At 43.4% G+C, this 18813-nt stretch overlaps 1 protein-coding gene, 1 non-coding gene and 1 pseudogene across 3 annotated transcripts in view; all 3 read right to left on the bottom strand.

The window, feature by feature from the left end:
* Nucleotides 1-498: 498 nt before the first annotated feature.
* LOC137209510 (prohibitin 1 pseudogene) lies at nt 499-6567 on the bottom strand (annotated as a pseudogene).
* On the bottom strand, nt 1976-2048 carry TRNAG-UCC (transfer RNA glycine (anticodon UCC)). The gene has a single exon. It is a non-coding gene; the product is annotated as a tRNA-Gly (tRNA).
* A 1900-nt stretch (nt 6568-8467) lies between the features above and the next one.
* DESI2 (desumoylating isopeptidase 2) overlaps nt 8468-18813 on the bottom strand; it is a 42325-nt gene continuing 31979 nt past the window's right edge. Inside the window, exons 3-4 of one of the 2 annotated variants that reach the window (XM_067729522.1) lie at nt 18275-18411; nt 8468-11991 (exon numbers count right to left, since the gene is read on the bottom strand). In XM_067729522.1, the coding sequence (XP_067585623.1) occupies nt 11758-11991; nt 18275-18411 (371 nt within the window). In that variant the 3' untranslated portion in view covers nt 8468-11757. Of the gene's footprint in view, nt 11992-18274; nt 18417-18813 lie in introns of both variants that reach the window. The other variant, XM_067729521.1, reaches the window with a different exon arrangement.

Genomic DNA, 18813 nt, shown 5'->3' with positions numbered 1-18813 from the left:
AAGAGAAAAGTGCCATGATCCTCTTCTGATCTGTAAGAGAAGTTTTTTTCAAGTATCTATAACTTTTAGGAATACTGAGACAATTTATTATAACATTATAATTAAGTCAGTGAATTGAGACAAGCAACCACATATTGGTTTCTTTGGAGGTTATTTTCACATGGTGGTTATTTTCACAGGATGTGGCAACAATTTCTAAAGTCATAGGAGTCGAACAAGACCCTGCTGCTCTGAGTTGCCAATAGCGATGAAGAGTCACATGTGTCCACTTTACATGGGAGAACAGGACACATTCCGTTAAAAGTTTTGAACCAAAAAGCAGGTTCCTTTTTTTTTTTTTCTTTGATAGAGTAGTTAGAGATCTGAAGTGATTTTACTTTTATTTCCTTCACTTTACTCCAATCATGAAGTTTCACAGTGATTTCTGAGGTGGAAGAGGGAAGGTGATGTTGAGAATCATCAGGGCTGTGGTCCAGATGGCCCCAGGAGGTGTGGGCCTCACTGGGGCAGCTGGAAGAGCACTGACTGCCCGGCGGGCTGGTACGTGATGTCCTCCGAGGCCTCCAACTTGCGCAGCTCAATCAGGCGGTCGCCTGCAGGGGCAAGTGAGTTGGCTATCAGCTCTGCTGCCTTGAAATCGCCCTCCGCAGAGATGACGGCTGCTGCTTCTGAGGCTCAGCCTTTTCCATCACAAATCTGGCTCCTCTGCTTCCTGCTGAGCCATCTATTTGGCTTCCACCACTTCTGGGAACTCCCTTCCGAAGGTCAGATGTGTCAAGTGTTATGTCATCCAGGATGAGCCTAAAGGTGGCTGCTCGCTCCGTGAGGTCATTGCTCACCTGTCTGGAGACCAGCTCTCTCTGGTGATAAGTTCTCCAGCATCAAAGTGAGCCACCACGGATCTGAGGATCTCTGTAGTGATGGACGGCAGCATGTGCTCATCAGAGTCTTCTCTGATGCTGGTGAAGATTCGGGGAAGTGGCTAGTAACCGGCTGGAAGACGATGCGCAGGGTGATGTTGACATTCTGTAAATCTTTGCTTCCAGTGATTACTGGCACGTTACGTGCTGGAGGGCAGTAAACAAAGATAATTGGTTTCTGTACCCAAGGGATGAGAAAGTGAGTCCCTTTTCCTACAACAATGTCCTGCGCTCCACAGAACGGGTCAAAGGTGATAGGATGCCTCTGTGCCCAGCATCTGTATTATACAAGGCAGAATTTGCCACGCCTCCTGCAACGGCTAAGGCCAGGCTGAACTTGACGATGGACTCAAACACTGTCTCCTTCTGCTGGACCCACTCACACCTTCGCAAGCCCTGGCTCCTCCGGGCTCACCCCCTTCCCCTCCGACACGAGGCAGCCGATCCCCTACATTCTCACCTGTCAAGCAGATTCTTTGAACCACTTTTGTGATGTTGAGTATTGTCCTCCCAGTGGTTGTGTGGGAGCAGGGAACAGCACTCACCTCTGAGTAATGAAAAAAATACTTTTCAGGCCCAGGCTCTGAAATTTCATTATATGACATTATAAGAAAATAGCCTGTGGAGCTCTGTTTGACTAGCAGATGGAGAGGAGGCTGAATAGGATTTTATTTAATGAAAGTGCAGTAAGAGGAATACATTGTTTTTCTCTAAAAATTAATAAAGTTGGATGTGTACATTCCCTCCAACTTTGCGGCTCCTCTCCCAGAGAAGCGGAAACCCTCCCATCTTCCCTCCAGCCTCACAACTCCACCCCCAGAAGAACCCTTCCATCTGCAGCAGAAGGTATGCCTTACGATATTCATAGCCATAAATTGAAACAGGCCAAATGTCCGTTAAAAGTCGAATATATAAATAAAACTGTGGTGTAGTTGTACAGAAGAATACAGCAGTGAAAATGAACTATAACTGTACACATAAACATGCATGAATTAAAGAAATATGTAGAATTTTTAATTTTTTTGGGCCATGCCATGCACCTTGTGGAATCTTAGTTCCCCAACCAGGGATCAAACCCGGGCCCCCTGCAGTGGAAGTGCAGAGTCCTAACCACTGGACTACCAGGGAATTCCACAGTATGTAGAAATTTTTTAAATCACAAGGGAATATATACTAAATGATTCCATTCATAAAAAGTTTTGAAATAGGTATAAGCAAATAATTATACTATCTTGGGATGCATATGTGGGTATTAAAAAACCATTAAAAAGAAAAAGCTAAGGAATGATTTACACAGAGTTCGGGATAGCAGTGGTGGGGAGAGGAGGAAGTGACTGGGGAGGGAGATGGTGCTTCTGAGGTCCTTCTCAGGTTCTACTTTTTAGTCTGGGTATTGGGTGGTGGGTACAGGAGGTGTTCGTTTTATTATTTTTCAGACTGTACATATACATCCTATATATTCTTTCATATATATGTGTGTGTGTATATACGTATGACACGTATATATGTAAACCAAAGTGTTGTTTATAAGAGTGAATGGGACATGAAAGTGCATGAACTTTTGTTGTGGAGTGAAATCGGGAAATGTTGCCCTGCTTGGGATGAGGGAGTGAAGGGAAGGTTTGTCTTGGGTTTTCGGTTGTGGCTGAGAAACCATGGAACATGTCTTATGGTCACAGGAATGATGCAGTGGAGAAAGGGAAGCTGGCGTTTTGAAGGAGAGAAGGAATAATGTGGGAGCAAGTCCTTCAGAGATGAGAGAGGGTGGGATCCAGTGACAAAGGAAGGCTTGGCTTTTGAAAATAGTAAGGACGTTTTCCCATTGTAACACAGACAGTGACTCTGGGTACGAGCTCCAATGAGTATGTAGGTTGAAAAATTGGAAGCTGTGAGATAATAGTAAATATATGTCTTGGTCTTTGGCCCCAATTCCAAGCACAGAGCTCCTAGAACTCTTCCTTGTAAATTCCTAAGTGATACAAGCACCAGGGGAACCTTTGTTCTATTGAGGCCACTCTGGGTGGGTGCCTGATGGCTCCTGGTCTCCAGAAAGACTAAGCTACAATTAGAGGCTTGGAATTTTTACCACCCTCCGATTCCCCACACCCCCTTCCCTCCACTTCTCTAGAAGGGTGAGAAGGGCTGAAAATTGAGTTAATAATTGATCATCGCTGCGTGAAGAAGCCTCCATAAAATCCCAGTAGTATGAGGTTTGGAGAGTTTCCAGGTGGCTGAACACATCCGCAGACCAGGAGGGTGATGCACCCCAACTCCATGGAGACAGAGGCTCCTGTGCCCAGGACGCTCTCAGACCTCGCCTTGCAGAGCACAGGCTCCGGACGCGCAGGCTCAGCGGCCATGGCTCACGGACCCAGCCGCTCCGCGGCATGTGGGATCTTCCTGGACCGGGGCATGAACCCGTGTCCCCTGCATCAGCAGGCTGACTCTCAACCACTGCGCCACCAGGGAAGCCCCACTTGTATTTTTTAAATCATATCCTTTAATAAACTGTTAAATGGAAGCGTTGCCCTGAGTTCTGTGAGCCTCTCTAGCAAATCAGACTCAAACCTGGGAACCTCTCCGATTTGTACCCAAGCTGGACAGAAATTGTGGGTAACCTGGGGCCGTACTACTAGCAATTGGCATCTGAAGTGGGGGGCAGTCTTGTGGGACTGAGCGCTTAACCTGTGGGATCTGATGTCATCTCCAGGTAGATAGCGTCAGAATTAAGTTGTAGGCCAACCAGCTGGTGTCATGGAGAATTGCTTGGTGTAGGGAAAATCCCCACACATCTGGTGAAGAAGTGTCCCAAGTGAAGTGTTCTGTGTGACAGTAAGGGAGAAACACAAGGGAGGGAGAAACACAAGGGAGGGAGAAACACAAGGGAGGGAGAAACACAAGGGAGGGAGAAACACAAGGGAGGGAGAACCGGGTATTTTCCTCCATTACAGAGGTCAACTGCCTAAATTGTCTGTGTTTTCAATGAAGCATAAAGTGAAGTTCTCAACTGAAATGCGTGTGGGGAACGCGTGGGAGGTTTGAAGAGATAAAGTCTGAAGTGTCATCCAGGAGAGCAGCAAGCAGGCTTACAAGGGACCTGCAAGAAACCGCGTGTGGTGCTGAGAGACGGGAACATTAAGATAAAACTGGTCAGCCCAGTCGTGTGAGTTCACCCTAGCAACATTCAGCGGATCAGGCACAGAGAGGTCTGGGTCTGAACAGGGCTGGGTTGGCCAGGCCATGAGATGAAGCGAGAAAAGGGCACAGAAGTGGAGGATCCAGAGACGGAAACAGTTTAATTACTGACCGTGGAATTTAGGCTGAGTGAGGAGAAAAATGAAAGATGGGGGAGGGAGTGATATTAGTAAAACCAGTGCTGAACTTAGTGGCTTTGGGATCTTAATGAGGTCAAAGACTTGCCTCAGTGTGTTGGGTACTCAGGGGAGCTGGGAAGCTAGTGGTCAGAGATTACTTGAAATGAAGATTTTAGCAGAGGCGCCGTTACTGGTGATGACAAGTCCAAGGTCTGCGTGCCTGGTGCAAGTGAGGAGATCAGGAGCCTGAGACAGTGATGGTAGTTCTCAAGCCAGGATAGGGCTGCCTACCTCCTGGGGGCAATATGTGTGGGGATGCTTAACGTGGCCACGACTGTGGAGCGGGAAAAACGCTGCTAATTAGTGGACAGAGTGTAGAGATGCCACATGTCTTGTAATGGGCAGGACTGTCTAGCACAAAGGATCGTCCTACCCTGATGGCAATAGAGCCTCAGCTGAGAAACGCTGGGCTAGGGTATTGGATGGGTCACCTGCATGAATGCAGAGTCACTGATGACAGGAAGAAGGTGGAGAGGAAGACAGAGGAGGCGAGGGAGAGCAGAAGAGAGCCACGAGGCAGCAGCTGGTAGCACTCGGTAGCACGGTTTCAGTGGAGCCGGAGGTTTGGAAGCAAAGAAGCATGGGAGACCGAGGGCACATACCCCGAGGGAGAGAGCACCACAGGGGACGGCTGGGTTTCACATAAAGCAGAGAGGTCAAGAAGCATTTGAAAAAGTGGAGGCTATTGGGCATTTTCCTGTCACAGACGGGAAGTTCCAGAGGGTACATTGGAAGGTGGGCCAGTAAGGATGAGAGAGAGAGAGCTGGCCAAATGAGAGCATGCCCAGAGTAGCTGGGGATGAGGATTTGGGCACGGAAACTTCTGGTGATCTAAAGCAAAACAGCAGGGATGGCCGCGTGATGGGTGTAGCCCTGGTGGTCTCTCACAGGAAGGTGGATAATCAGTTCAAACTACGGTCCAGAATCCTTAGTGCATGGATCAGGGACTTCTAGGTAACCATTCCTTGAAGTAAACCCAGAGGGTTCAAGTTTATCTTTCACATTTATTAGAGTACTCCTTGAATAATTTATATGGATTCGGTCAAACCCAGGAAAAATCCAGAAAATCCAACCACACCTCTATTGAATTTTGGAGAAGATTCAGCTACCGGGTCCTTCAGACATTCATGAGTCCAGGCTGCCTGACAGAGTCACCTCATCGAGGAAATTCTGATTTCTATGGGCAGAGTAGGCTGGAACCATGCAGAATAGAGTCCTATGGGCAAGAGCAGTACTTCTGAACCCTTACTGTACAGGTGAATTGCCTGGAGGTTTTGTTGATATTCTGATTCTGACTCAGTGGGTCTGGACTGGACCCGGGTTCTCCACTGCAGGAAAGCAGTGTACTTAGGTGGAAAGAGTAGAAGCCTTGCAACTGGCTAGGTTCAAATATGGGTTTTCCTTATGTTGTCTGTGCGTTCTTGGGTTACTAACCACTAAACTCCTTTGGTGTAAAGCAGGAATAACGTCATAGGCTGTGGTGATAATTAAATGCCCAAGGAGCACACAGCAGGGGCACTGTAGGAGGACTTCCCTTTCCCCTTTGTCCTGTCCACAAAACCCACTGCCTTTCCAGACTCAACGTGACACCTTTTCGTATTCGTGGGCATACTGGCCTTCTGTGGTGTGTCAGCTGCCTGCGAGGGCAGCTCTGTGGTGGCCACTCATTGACGCCAGTGGGAGAGGAAGGTACAGGCGTCTTCTTCTATCTTTGATTAGGGCCAAGCTGGCTGCCCTAGCTCCCCTTAGCTTTTCTTTTTTCCGTTTTGTAATCTGAAAATCCCAGTCCCTATTTGGGTGGATAATTACTGGCCACCAAGACTGAGGGTCCTAGGTAGACCGAATGGCTTTTCCTTGTCTAATTTTTTCACTGCCCTGTCCAATGCATATTCCTTTTCCAGTGTGGAATGAGTAGAGCAGGCCTCCCACCCTCCCCCTGTGGAGTCTGGCTTAGTGACTTTGGTAACTTTATCCCTGAGTCCACCTGCCTGCAAGGCTATAAGGACAGCCTGGTGAGGCCTGTGGCTTCCTCTGCATGGCTGCAGCTTCAGAAGCACCTGAAGGTTGCCCAGGCACTAAATCCCACTAATCACTGGGAGTTAGGGGTGTGAAGGATACAGCCTGGCGGTCAATGGCTCCCCTAACTGAGGCCCACGAAGGCCATGAGTGTTTCGTAGAACCAGGCACTTCTTCCTGAGTGAAGGGGTCCCGGGGTCAGGGAGATCAATGTAGACGGCTCTACGCCACTCCTCAACAGCCCGGGGGTGGTACATTCTTGATTGGGTCCACAAAGCCCTCCCAGTGAGGGCAGGGCTGCAGGGCACAGGTGCGCCCATCTAGCCTTTGGAAATGAATGCCTCCCGCACCGCGTTGGGATCGAGAGGAGGCCCCGCTTAACCTTCGCTTTTCCCTTGGCCTTGACAAGATGGGCTCTTCACACTTCCCAGTGTAGGAACAAGGTATGATCCTCTTTGGGAGGATTTTCCTTTTGGGGGAAAGGATCAAAGGGACAAGCTTGAGAGGACTCAGCAGTTCTCTGGGTTTAGAATCCAGAAGGAAATAAGCAGCTGCCTGCCTCTAATCTACCTCTTGGAATGCATAGCATGGAGCCACTCATCTTTATTAGCGTGGACTTCTGCACACTTAGAACAAGGTCCGTATCTGGGTGATAAGGAGAACTTCAGGAGCAGATAATAATGGGAAAGAAAAAACCATTGTCCCTCAGTGTATTTGGTATCCTTTCTACAGGTAAAACCAGTTGCTTTACCAGATTTGAGTTGGTGATCAACTTGTTATAGTCTATCAAAAACCTATGTAGACTAGGGGAAAAATTCCCCTTCGGCTCCTGTCCTTGAGAACAAATGAGTTATAGATCATTCCTACTTAGCAGAGAGTGGACAGGCATTGACAGACCACAAATGACCTCCATTATTATTTTTTTAAATTTTTTAAAATTTATTTATTTTTGGATGCGTTGGATCTTCACTGCTGCATGCGGGCTTTCTCTAGCTGCGGTGAGGCGGATCCCTCTTCATTGCGGTGCGCAGGCTTCCCACTGCGGTGGCGTCTCTTGTTGCGGAGAACGGGCTCTAGGCACGCGGGCTTCAATAGTTGTTGCTTGCGAGCTCTAGAGCACAGGCTCAGTAGCTGTGGTGCTCGGGCTTAGTTGTTCCACGGTATGTGGGATCTTCCCGGACCCGGGCTCGAACCCGTGTCCACTGCATTGACAGGCAGATTCTTAACCACTGCGCCACCAGGGAAGCCCCTCCATTATTATTATTAATTTTACGGTACGCGGGCCTCTCACTGCTGTGGCCTCTCCCGTTGCGCAGCACAGGCTCCGGACGCGCAGGCTCAGCGGCCATGGCTCACGGGCCCAGCCGCTCCGCGGCATGTGGGATCTTCCCGGACCGGGGCACAAACCTGCGTCCCCTGCATCGGCAGGCGGACTCTCAACCACTGCGCCACCAGGGAAGCCCTATTTTTTAATAATACTTAATCCAAGAGAGGTCTTTTGAGTTTGTGGAGGGAAATATTACTTGGCTAGGTACCAAAAGGCCAATGGAGACGGGGGAAGGGTCAGGTTGGAGGTGCAAAGCAGACTAGGTTAGTAGAAAACGAGGTGCGCAGTCACCCAGGCTCCTGCTTGCTTGATGCTTCTAGATGGGAAGTGTGTGTGCACGAGCAGTGGGGGCAATTCCCCTGCAGGTCTCTCTCCTGCTCTCCTGGCGGAGAGAAGAGGGCACGTTCTCCCTTCCCAGCCTTGTCTCCATCCTCCAGAAGCTGGGGCTGGCACTGCTGCCTGGGAACAGGTGTGGTTATGCTCTCTGACAGTTAAGGACTTGGCCCGTGGACCTGAGCTTGAGGGGAATACATGGGAGTAAATGTACATGCAAACACAAGAGAAATGTATGATGGAGAAGGGCGGATTATATTTCTGCAGAGCAGATGGGATTCTTGGGTTTCAAAAATAATCTCCCTATTGGGCGTGAGACAGACTACAAGGACCTACTGTACAACACAGGGAATAAAGCCAATATTCTGTAATAACTGTAAATGGAGTGTAACCTTTAAAACTGTATAAAAATAAAAAATATCAAACAAAAGTACCCCTCCCCAACACAAATATATAACATTTGCAGTCTCCTGGAGGTCAAAAAGCACTACAAAACATTTCTTATAAAAGTATTTTTTAATAAATTGATGTATTTCAATGTTAACATGATAGCCCAATGCTATATCAAGGTAGCAAAAGTGAAGATTCCTGGTATTTTTTTTTTTATATAAACACTATGAATGACAGTACATTTGCATTCAACTTCACAAGAAATTATCCTCAGGTTCATGAAGATTCTTGAACAGCTGTAACACCTTTCAAACAGTGAAGATGTGTATTGACTGAGTAGACAATGAAAGTCTAATGACTGAGCTGCACTCTAAACCATACTGAAGGAAAGGGGTACAATGGCAGTTTGGCCAGCTTGCTGGACAAAATCCAAGCCTTTTAAACTTAGTCACTGAAAGAAAACACAGCATGTATCAAAATTACAGAGTATCTTATAGAAATGGACCCATTAGAAGACACACAGATTAGAACCCTGAAGCAGTGAATGAGTTTCTACCCGTTTTGTGATGGAAAGAAGCCATGGATATAGAGTCCCGCAGCCGTCTGTAGGGTTGAATCTCCTCACACACACAATGCTATCAATTGGTGAAAACCAGAATTCCCTGCTATGTACAAATGCTGGTGAAGGTAACTTGCACTATTGCTGTGGGTCAGAACAATAGTGGGCTGGATTTCAGGCATCAAGTGGAGGCTCTCTTTACTGCTGTATCACTGCCTTCTACCATTCCACAGGCCACACTTTCCAAAGCTGATGCCCCTTTCTTAGGGTTGAAACAAAGGAAAAACAAAACCCAAGGGCACTGAAAACAAACAGTAGAAACCAGCAGCTTCTGACCCTCTTAACACTATATTACTGTCCAACCCACAATGAGAAATGTGTTTCACTTGGTTACAACTACGAAGAGAATATCTGATGCCATCACATCACATGTATCTTAATGACTGGATTTTTTATATAGGATTTTTCTTAACAGAGATCGGGTTGAGAACAAGATTCTTTTCCTCCAAGGGAAAGCTGGTGAAATGCTAGTTAACTGAATTCACCCTCAGTTTTGAACTGTAGTGGACAAACTGACTTAAATGAGATTTTCTAAAGTAAAGACATTTATTTCTCAACCTCAAGTACCATTAGACTGCAAGCAATCTCACGTCCAGAATTTTATCTGGTGGTTCTACGATAACTGGCCTCAGGGCCATTATTTATTTTTACTAGGACCTTAACACTATTTTTAAACTCCAAATGCTGCAGATGAAAGTCAGTACAACAAAATAACAATATAATCATTTGTGTGCTGAGGCGCTGGATTCTGGATAAGCAAAGGTGGAAGGCTCCTGGCTACTCGCCGAGAAGTGCCTAAATAATGGCCACTCCTTCACGTGTGTCCGTAGTACAGATTTAAACTCATGTCTATTTGAATGGATTAGAAAAAAACTGGAATCCACCACATTATTAAAAACAAAAAATCCCAAGCGAATGGCATCAAACATTTTTCACTAACCTGGGTTTTAGTGATAGGACTCTTCTTTGAGTGAACTGATTCACTGTCAAGAGTCTTCGCATTTTATTCTAAATCTCATTTTTAGACCTGAATCAGGTCAACTTTTCATAAAGATCATAGATTCCTTTCTGTCACATCTCTTAAAACAAGTGCTCTGCCCCCCCCCCGCTAAAAGAACTGAGAATAATTTGTAAAAGCTTTCCTCTCCAGCAACAGAACAGTCAAAAGCATAAATTAGGTTAAGTGGCTTCATTTTCCTCAGGTCAAACCCAAGGTTTATTTTCCCTATGAACAGGGTGTGCTTAATTTGATAAAATGATTCAAAATCAGCTTATGGAAAAGTTAAAAATGTAGTGTACTGAAAGATATGTATCCTTACAAAGAGCAATAGCAAACAATCCAATCTAGAAGTTTAAATAAAAGTAGATGATTTTAAAACTAATGATATATATATATATATATATATAAAGCTGAAGTCACTGCCTTGGATAATTTATACACTGCATCCAATATTTTATGTAGAACATTCATTCTTAAGGCAGAAAAATTGAATTTGACATGTAATGACTTGGCTCTTACATCCAAGGGTCAAACTGGGAGTAGACTTGAGCAGACAGATTCCTTGCTAATGAGGACTTATCTGTGGTGACAATTTCATTCTTCGAGTAGGTTATGTAAGAGACATACATTTGAGAGAAAGAAAAACATGAATAAGACACATAAATATGAGTTTTCCACAAGAGGTCAATGAGACTAAGCTTTCTATAATGAGGTGAAACTACTCCCATAACAAACTAACAAACTGCAACATACTCTTTCTGGTATGGTACATAAAATGTTTAAAATATCAAAGTATTAACTTTTTGGAGAGTGTTACTTTAGACTCTAGTTTTCAAGGTGTGGTATAAAAGGTAGCCTGAAGACTTAAAAGCAGTTGAATGTCAACTCACACTGCTACTCAGAAGGCTACCACTTAGGATATTCCTGCCCCACAAACAAAATCCTCTGCAGGGAGGATATCAATATATATTAAAATAAAAATGAAGCCCCCAACACATGTGCAAAAACACTTGTTACTAGTAAGAATACCTTTAACGAAAAACATCTTACTTACAGAATCAGAGGCATCAAAGCCAGACTGACACGAGAGTATACCACCCCGTGGAGGTGGCCAGATATTTGGGATGAAAGCCACCGTTCGGTGGGAACCTCAGGAGATGTACCACTTGGAGTGGAGGGAGTGCTGGGTGCCCAGGGTCGGGCGCCTCTCACGCAGATCGAGGTCCCAAGCCCTCAGGGCTGTGTGTGCTCCTTCACCTCTGTGCACCCTGGTACCAAAATGGTAACAAAACCAAACACAAACCTAAAAGACAATTCTTAAGCAGGTGATGGTGACTGTAACTGTGTAAGTACCTTCTTGTGTGCCTATTATTTATGCCGAAGCTCGGGCAATTGTCAGAAGTGTACAAAGATTACCTGCCTAATTTCTGAAGACATGAAGGTTTTCTTCTTTCATGGTGGCAGGAGTCCATGCAAGATTTGTAAACAGCGATACAAAATACTGTAAACATAACTTAACAGAGCTTATATAAAACAGAAGTAAATCCAAATTTACAAGTGGGTAAAAAAGACAGAGGGCAGCTTCATACAAAGTTCTCCCTCCTGCGCCAAGTGATTTTTTTTTTTTTGATTACAAATATAATCCTGAGCTGAAAAACTGGGATTTGGGGGAGAGCCATCTTTGCATACAAAATATCCAGAGGACATTTATTCTTTTACTCTTCTCTAGTGATATTCAACTGCCAGAGACAGTTCTGAATGCGTGACTTTGGAGACATTTACAGTTTAGTGTGGCGCCCGGGTCTGGAGCCTGCGGCAGTGCTGGCCATGGAAGCGGAGGCTGCAGCATCCTCCGCTTCCTCCAGTTCGTCCTGGAGCTCTTGGCTGACGCTAGACTGCAGGGCTGCGGGAGTGAGCCACTCCTTTGGGAGGCAACTCTGGAGAAAGGGTATACAGGAGCTGAAGTAGGCAAGCCGATTGATCCAGCGAGGAATCTCTTTCCCACAAAGAATCTACAGGAGAAAGAGTGTAGTATTACGTGAGAGGTTAGGGTTATCTGGTCAGCTGCCAAGGAGGGGAGGGTCGGGGAGGGAGGCGGATATACAAAAAGGCCACTGCGCATTAGCCTTTGGTGCTGTTACTTCCGGCCTTTGATGACAAGCAGCTCCCTAACTCGGAAGCCTGGGGTCCCCCTACTGTCAGCTCCATCCCTTCCCTTCTGAAGAACTTTGTTAAGTTGCTTACTTTTTACATCTATAAAATCAAGCTAATTCCATTTGGCTCCTTTCTTTCTTTGGTCTTTGTAACTGCTTTGAGTAGCACGTAGAAGTACTTTGAACACATAGAAGACTTGTTAATACAAGATACTATTCAAGTAACAGAAGCTCCAGGCACTTCTCATCCTTATCCTGTTCTTAGGACTTGTAAGCCCCCTCTTTTCCCAACTGCAAATAATAAGAACTAGGTCTTTTATAATACTAACTTTACTCTTTATTACCCTCCTTTCCTTCTGCAGTCAAAACTAGGGTTAACTAATCCACGCTTTATTGTCCCTGTGGTGTTTTTGCCTCCAATCATGTCAAAGATTATAATCATTATACTTATGATCTGGAAGTACCATCTACTTTAGCTTAGTTGGTTTCAAAGTATCTTACATCCAAAAATTAGCTAAAATGTAAATAAGCTGGCACCTGTCATCAAGCAATATAACTTTTCTCCATAAAGGTTTAGCCCTATGCCTTAAGGGCTACATTTAAATACTATGTCTCTGTCTTAACTACAGGGCTAGGCGGTGGTCTCAATGGAGGGAGAGTGGCATGTTTTGATCATTTTTGATTACCCGGCCTGTAATCAAAGAGAGGTAGACAGTACTTAAAAATACCTGAAGAATGTGCATGAATTAGATCTGGGGGAAAGCTAGCAATGCCCTTATATTATACCATTCCTATCTGTCTATTCTAAAAAACACAGGCAAACAAGTATTACATTATATTTTACACCCAAGACATAATTGGGGATATACGTATATTTGAAGGTTACCACAGAGCGGTGACTAGGAATAGCAAGGTTAATGTAATGAGCCACTGCTGACTATCCAGCAGCTATTCTCTTCATTCTCCTTCCTAAACCCTGGTTTCATTCAGTCACCTGCCTTCCTCCATACATCAACAATGTGCTTCACAGGAAGCTGACTTCACCCCAACACCTGCAGGCGGCTTGATTAACCTAAAACAGAGGTCTGTAAACTAAAGCCACCTGTTTTTATAGGTAAAATTTTATTGCAACACAGCCTTGCCCCCTCATTTTTTTTTTATGGCCTACAATTCTTGGGCTACCATGGCCGAGTGGGGTCCAGGAATAGTCCACAGGCCTAAAATATTTACTATGTGGCCCTTTCAGAAAAAGTGTGCAGATCCGTGATCAAGCCAATGTCTTTTAAACTTTGAGTCAAGATCCATTAGTAGCTTTAGCATTTTAACTTGAATTCTTAAAATGAAATAGACTGTAGATACTAGGGAAATTGTGACACTTGTTTTAGTTATGTGTACATATCTGGATCATGATGTAAAATATATTTCTTACTGTAGGTAGCGGTCAAAAAATATGTGATTCATATAACAAAGTTACTTTTGCATTTAAGCTTCACCTTGGTAATCCCTCTTTCTAGGAATTTATTCCAGAGACACACTGGCAAAAATATGAAAAAAAGGTATGCACAGGGTTATTCATTACAGCACTTTTTTGTAGGCTAAAAATAATCCAAATGTCATTAATAGCAAACTGACTGAATACAATTTGGCACAAACAAGGACTATTTAGCTGTGAAAAGAAGTGAGGACTATCTCTATATACTGTTACAGAATAAACTCCATGGTACAATGTTAAGTTAAAAAAACAAAGTGTGTGTAGGATGCCTCCCAAATATAATGGTGGACCGGCACAGAGTAAGTTATAGACATTCCCATTCTAAAAGGGAGAACACGGAAGGAAGAAAGGAATCATTAGTCCCAAGCAATTTCCTTTTATAAATTTATTTTATTATTTATTTTTGGCTGCACTGGGTCTTCGTTGCTGCGCACAGGCTTTCTCTAGTTGCAGTGAGCGGGGGCTACTCTTCGTTGCGTTGTGCGGGCTTCTCACTGCGGTGGCTTCTCTTGTTGTGGAGCATGGGCTCTAGGTGCAGGCTTCAGTAGTTGCAGCATGCAGGCTCAGTAGTTGTGGCTCGTGGGCTCTAGAGCGCAGGCTCAGTAGTCGTGGCGCATGGGCTTAGGTGCTCCGAGGCATGTGGGATCTTCCCAGACCAGGGATGGAACCCGTGTCCCCTGCATTGGCAGGCGGATTCTTAACCACTGTGCCACCAGGGAAGCCCCCAAGCAATTTCAAAATCTGACTGGGCAACCTCCATTAGGTTTCAAGGCCTGGGACTAATCCTCTGCGGCCCTCAGTTCTGTCGTCTGGGCCCTTGAAATTACCCTTTTTCGCCAGGCTGTTTACTGCCTGTGAAATTTCGGAATCCAACAGTCATCTTTCATTCTGTCCTCTTTCAGTCCAAGCCGGCAGTGTTTCTGCTAATATAACATCGTCAAAAATGTTGAGTCTCCTGTGGGATTCACTCTATTGGATAAGAGGTTCCTCTACAGATCTTTCCTGGAAAATCCCATTTCTATTCCTGATTTCCACTGAGATGGCTGAGAGGATCCACGAGTCACATGTTTAATCTCTTCAGCAGCAGCAAAAGGTTATCCAGTCACACCCTTGGCCTTCTCTCCACAATATGCTTTCCTAACAGTAAAGCCCTCTGCTATGTTAATTTTTCTCTGCACAGCACAGGAACCAATTCTTTTTTTGAAGACTGTTAAGTAACGGAAAAGAATCAAGACATCTATCCTACCTTTCCTATGCGGACTGAACCTCATGGTAACAAGAGGGTATTTGGCCTTTATCTATCCTGATTCAAACAAACTGTTAAAAAATTATGACAAGTGGGAAAATTTCAACATTGTATATTTGCATTATATTAAGGAATGCATGTTAATTTTTTTTAGGTTGATAATATTTGTAGTTATGTTAAAAAAATCTTTATCTTCGGAGCTACAAAGTAAACTATTTACAACTGAAATGAAATAACACCTGCGATTTGTTTCAAAGTAATCTAGGGATCAGTGTTATTTCAGAGTGGGCATTTATGGATGAAACAAAATTAGCCATGAGTTGATAATTTTTGAAGCTAAGCGATACGTATATCAGGTTCATTATACTAGTCTCTCTACTTTTATTCAGGTTTGGAATTTCCCACTGAAAATATTAATTTACAGAAGGTATTCAGGCCAGTGGCATTTAGTAACGGCAATGCCATTCTTCTTGCTAGTGACTGGTTTAGAAATGGCATTCGACCCAATTCTGGCCATGAAACATGACCTGCTTTGGAAAGGGTGGGAGGTTCTGGAGAAAGTCTCAGTTTCTCAGAGAGAAGTAACGGGAGAGACAGAGCTTTCTTTTTTCTCTTGATGTTGCTGTATCAGGATATGGTGCCGAAAATTGTTGCAACTACCTGAAAACCATAAAGGGAGCTAGCCTGAGGGCAGAGCCAACCTAACACCCTAAGGATGGCAGCTCAGAGAGATAAAAAGACCTTAGGCCACTGGTGACACACAGTTGAGACACTGACCATACTGACATGGAGCCCACCTTATCCTGGACTTCTTGTTTTGTGAGATAAAATATTTCCTCATTGTTTAAGTCAATCTGAATCAGATTCGAATGCATCTGACCTGTAGTGTAGGGGTTGGGAAACTTTATCTGTAAAGAGCCAAACAGTAAATATTTTAGGCTCCGCAGACCATTTGGTTTCTGATACAATTACTCAACTCTGCTGCTGCAGCCTGTAAGCAGTAAAGATGATAGGTTAAAAATATGAGTACGGATGTGTTCCAGTCAGATTTTAATGGATACTGAAATGTGAATTTCACATAATTTATACATGTAACTATATATTCTTCTTTTGACCTTTTCCCAACGGTTTAAAGATGTAAAAATCGGGACTTCCCTGGTGGCGTAGTGGTTGAGAATCCGCCTGCCAATGCAGGGAACACGGGTTCGAGCCCTGGTCCAGGAAGATCCCACATGCCATGGAGCAACTAAGCCCGTGCGCCACAACTACTGAGCCTGTGCTCTAGAGCCCACGAGCCACAACTACTGAAGCCCACGCACCTAGAGCCCGTGCTCCGCAACAAGAGAAGCCACCACAATGAGAAGACTGCGCACGGCAACGAAGAGTAGTCCCCGCTCGCCACAACTAGAGAGAGCCCGCACGCAGCAACAAAGACCCAATGCAGCAAAAATAAAATAAATAAATAAACAAGCAAACCAATTTAAAAAAAGGTAAAAACCATCTTTAGCTTGCAGGCCATACAAAAAGAGGTGGTAGGCTAGTACTGGTGTGCAGGTTGTAGTGGTTTGCTAATCCTTGTTGTAGAGAAGCATCTGCAATGATAACTATGATGCTTCTTAGAACTTTTGGAACAATTTTGAATAACAGAGTACATATATCAACAATCATTTATAATTAGCTATGGTTTTCTATCTGCAACTGGTTATACGACACATGTAGAAACTATGTTGTCAAAGACATAGAAGCACATTAGATTTAATAACTTTTTAAGAGTGCCTAACGTTAATTTTTTTGCCTTGATTATATGAGGTTTACTAAAAATAGCCCCTTACCTCCTCCACTATCCAGAATTCTAGTCTCAGTTGTCACTAACAAGCTGGCTAGGCTAAGTCCCCTAACTTCTGAGTCTCAGTTTCTTTAACAATTCAGCACTCACACGGGTGAAAGCATGAAAACTGTGACCTAAAAAGATGGCTCCAGGGGCATCTAGAATTGCTCTTCAGGCACTCAACTCCAATATGGTTTTAGGGTTAGACCAGGGCTGAGGTGGTGTTACAGATGCTCAATAAAGCTAATAATTTATTTCGGAGAGAGGATAAGTTGGAACCAGAAGAAGTAACGATAAAATATAACAAGCACTGAACTAAGCAGTCTGGGTCTAATCTGAGTTCTCCACAATCTTGGTAAGTCATTTCCCCAATCAGGGCCTGTTACTTAGTCCATAAAATGAGGAGACTAGATTAGATGCTATCTAAAACCTTTGCTAATTTTAACGTTCTACGGATCTTTGAATGCACTTCCTACAAATGTAATGTCTAGGGTCAAGAAAGCTTAGAACTACCTTGTCTCTTCCTTGAAAATCAACTTGGTCACCTCTGCGGTATCAATGCACCCACTAGACTAGTGGGTGCTTCTCCAACTTTTATGAATCATCTGGGGATCATGGTAAAATGAAGATTCTGATTCAGTACATCTATGGTGGGGTAGAGATGATGTATATCTTACAAATTCCTATGTGATGCTAATGCCTTCAGTCCTCAAAAAATAACTGGAGAAGCACAGCAGCAGTCTGCTGTAGTCCTGTTTGAAACCTATGCTGTGGAAGCCATGAGGGCAGTGAAAAGGGCCAGGTAGCTAAGCAGCTCTGCAGAGGAGGTCACTGAAGCAGCAGCTCATTTTCTCTTTTACACATTTCACAATTTCTGTGGTACCTGATGTGGCTTCTGCAACCATCTGCTAAGGGTCAGAAAGCTGGGAAGCTGTTTCAAGCGCTATTTAATTCTCCAGACCTTATTTTATAACCTTTTGCTTTCTTCCCGTCATTTCCTTTTTTAAAGACCTTTAATTTGGATCTACTTTTGGTTTTCTGCTTGGCATTCAAGAACTGGGAAGGCAAATAAGTGTGTGTGTGTGATAAACTGGCAGAGTAAAATTTCAAGATAGGAGAAATGAATTACTTATTAATAAGAGCCAGAAAAATTTCAAGTTGGCAACTAAAATTTAGGAAAAGAGAAATCATAGTGGCTAAGAAGCAGAAGTCACTTAAGCATTAATTTTTTAAATTTTTTATTGTTTTTTTCTTCCCCAACCCCCTAGGCATTAATTTTTAAGTGAAAATATAAGATTGTAATGAAACAAATTAGAATAAGAAGAGACCCGTTACTGTATTCACTCTACTCACTGCAAAGTCATGAACAGAATTACAGTTTAAAACTGTGCTCACTCTAAAGTTACCAACTTTGGAAAGGTCACTCATATAAAAGAAATATTCACATAAAAGAAATAAAATACCATATATTACATAACATAAATAATCAGAAAAAAATAATTGATTAAATATAGTGGGACAGTAAATATACTAGTGTTATTTATTTGAAGAACTTTTAGAATAAAATTTAACTTACCTCTGATAAAGCCGAAGAAAAGTGGTTGCAGTTTTTATGCATCAAATGGTAAGCATTGCCTTTGTATTCTTTTCCCAATTCTTCTACAATTTTTTCTATATCATCTTCTAGGAAGTCGGTGCTCCCTAAAACAACAGCTTCTCTTAAAGAACAAAAAAAAAAAAAAGAAAAGAAAAGAAAAAAAAGAATATAGCTGCGTGAGTTATAGGTATTATAGGCATGCTTAAAGACTCATTTCCAGAAATGCTTATTGCCAGGAATATTATGACTGATGTAACAAAGCAGGGTTACTGTGAGAAGACTAAAAGGTAAATGAGGTATTTTAATAATTTCAATTATTTTCTACTTTTTAAAAGCAATAAACTCTTAAGTATACCACTTCTAAATAATACAAATGCAAAATAAGTCATTTTCTTTATTAAACAGTGTCATATTAAAAATATAATATCACAGTTATTTTTATTACTATTACATTAGCAGTTACATTATTAGAGAACCAGATCCATGCTGCAAATATTCTTGCTTAATTACACTCACCA

Source organism: Pseudorca crassidens, chromosome 2, assembly GCF_039906515.1.
Source record: "Pseudorca crassidens isolate mPseCra1 chromosome 2, mPseCra1.hap1, whole genome shotgun sequence".
Taxonomy (NCBI): domain Eukaryota; kingdom Metazoa; phylum Chordata; class Mammalia; order Artiodactyla; family Delphinidae; genus Pseudorca; species Pseudorca crassidens.
This window is presented reverse-complemented; position numbering and strand designations above follow the sequence as displayed.